This window comes from Fonticula alba (genome assembly GCF_000388065.1).
Source record: "Fonticula alba strain ATCC 38817 unplaced genomic scaffold supercont2.6, whole genome shotgun sequence".
Taxonomy (NCBI): Eukaryota; order Rotosphaerida; family Fonticulaceae; genus Fonticula; species Fonticula alba.
In genome coordinates this window covers 908,427-909,780 of record NW_009242976.1, presented here as the reverse complement: position 1 = coordinate 909,780, position 1,354 = coordinate 908,427, and the positions used below count along the sequence as shown (strand labels likewise).

General features: G+C 63.1%; 1 protein-coding gene across 1 annotated transcript in view; it reads right to left on the bottom strand.

The window, feature by feature from the left end:
- Positions 1 to 103: 103 nt before the first annotated feature.
- The window catches only part of H696_03868 (pre-rRNA-processing protein TSR3), a gene marked incomplete at both ends in the record, with an annotated part of 1,403 nt that continues 152 nt past the window's right edge, over positions 104 to 1,354 (bottom strand). Inside the window, 5 exons of the mRNA XM_009497729.1 lie at positions 104 to 133; positions 220 to 404; positions 510 to 646; positions 809 to 915; positions 1,046 to 1,262. Coding sequence (XP_009496004.1) covers positions 104 to 133; positions 220 to 404; positions 510 to 646; positions 809 to 915; positions 1,046 to 1,262 — 676 coding nt within the window. The remainder of the gene's footprint in view (positions 134 to 219; positions 405 to 509; positions 647 to 808; positions 916 to 1,045; positions 1,263 to 1,354) is intronic.

Below are 1,354 nucleotides of genomic sequence, written 5' to 3'. Positions count from 1 at the left end.
GAGAGAGAGAGAGAGAGACATACGGGCCTGACGGCGCTCCTCGCCTTCGCGAGCCATCGCCTCGAGATAGTGCTGCTGGACTTCGACAATCTCGGCGCTATCCTTACAAGCAGCATAGCGGCGGAGGATCTCCCTGCGTGCGTGTGTGCGTGTGCATGGATTAGTGTGCGTTGGAAGGTGCGCGAAGCCGTGGGGCGCGCACGGCCTCGGGTGATACACAGGCCCGGCAGAGAGGACGCACTGATTGAGGTGGTAGAATTGCATGCCCCACTTGAAGCGAGACAACACACGCTCAGCATGGTGATCCAGGCCGACGATATAGAGAGTGGCGGCCAGAGCCTCAGCGCAGTTCAGGCGGAGCGGACGGCCATAGTTCACCGGGTTGGCGGCCACGAGGAACGGCACTTGAAAGGGTGGTCGCGAGGGGTACGAGAGGTGTAAGTTCGATGGGTATCGAAGCAGGAGAAGGGGAAGGGAGCATGCGGGATGACAGCCAAGGCCGGGCGTACGAAGTCGGGGGTGCGGGGTCTTCAGGCTGACCAGGGGGACCTCTTGCAGACGAGCCCAAGAGCAGTCCACCACGCAGGCGCCATGGGCGAGGACGATGTCCCGGTCAGCTGGCGAGACCGCACGCGTGGCGTTAGGGCTGCGCATGTGTGAAATAGAGGGATTTGGGTCAGCATGAGAGTCTGAAATGCCAGGAAGCGTGTCTATGTGTGTGTGTGTGTGCGTGCGCAAAAAATGTGCGCGCGCAGGGGAGAGAGAGAGAGGGAGGGGGGGGGGAGGGAGGGAGGGAGAGGCAACGAACGTGAGCACCACACCAGGGAAACGCTTGTTGACGCGGATCTCCCGGATAACACCATCGCGGGCGAGCTTGGCTCCACTACACCGGCGCGGATCACACTGCTCGAAGTTCTGCATTCGCAGGGCGGAGGGGAGGGAGGCAGGCGGCCGGGGAATTTCCCAAAGGGAGGAGCAAGTCAGCCAAGAGGAAAGGGCATGCGGCAGCTCCAAGGCAAGGGGGCGGAGGAGGGGAGGTACGCACCCACATCGCCAGGTCGACGCGAGCCTCGGCACCAGCGCCATGCTCATCGGCGTAGGTAACCTCAAGCCCGGAGAAGATTCGGTCATGCAGGTCGCGCGGGAGACCATCGACCAAATCGTCGGTGACCGGCTCGGCGCCGATCTGCAGCTTGGACATCGGGGCCGTCACATCGGCCACATAGTTGTCAAAGGTCTCGGTATCCTCCCGGATGGCCTTGCTGTGGGCCGCGGAGGGTCAGTTCGCTGGCAGGGGATCACAGAAGGCAGGTCGCGGGAGAAGGCGAAGGGGGTGGAGCTGGAGGATGGGGGG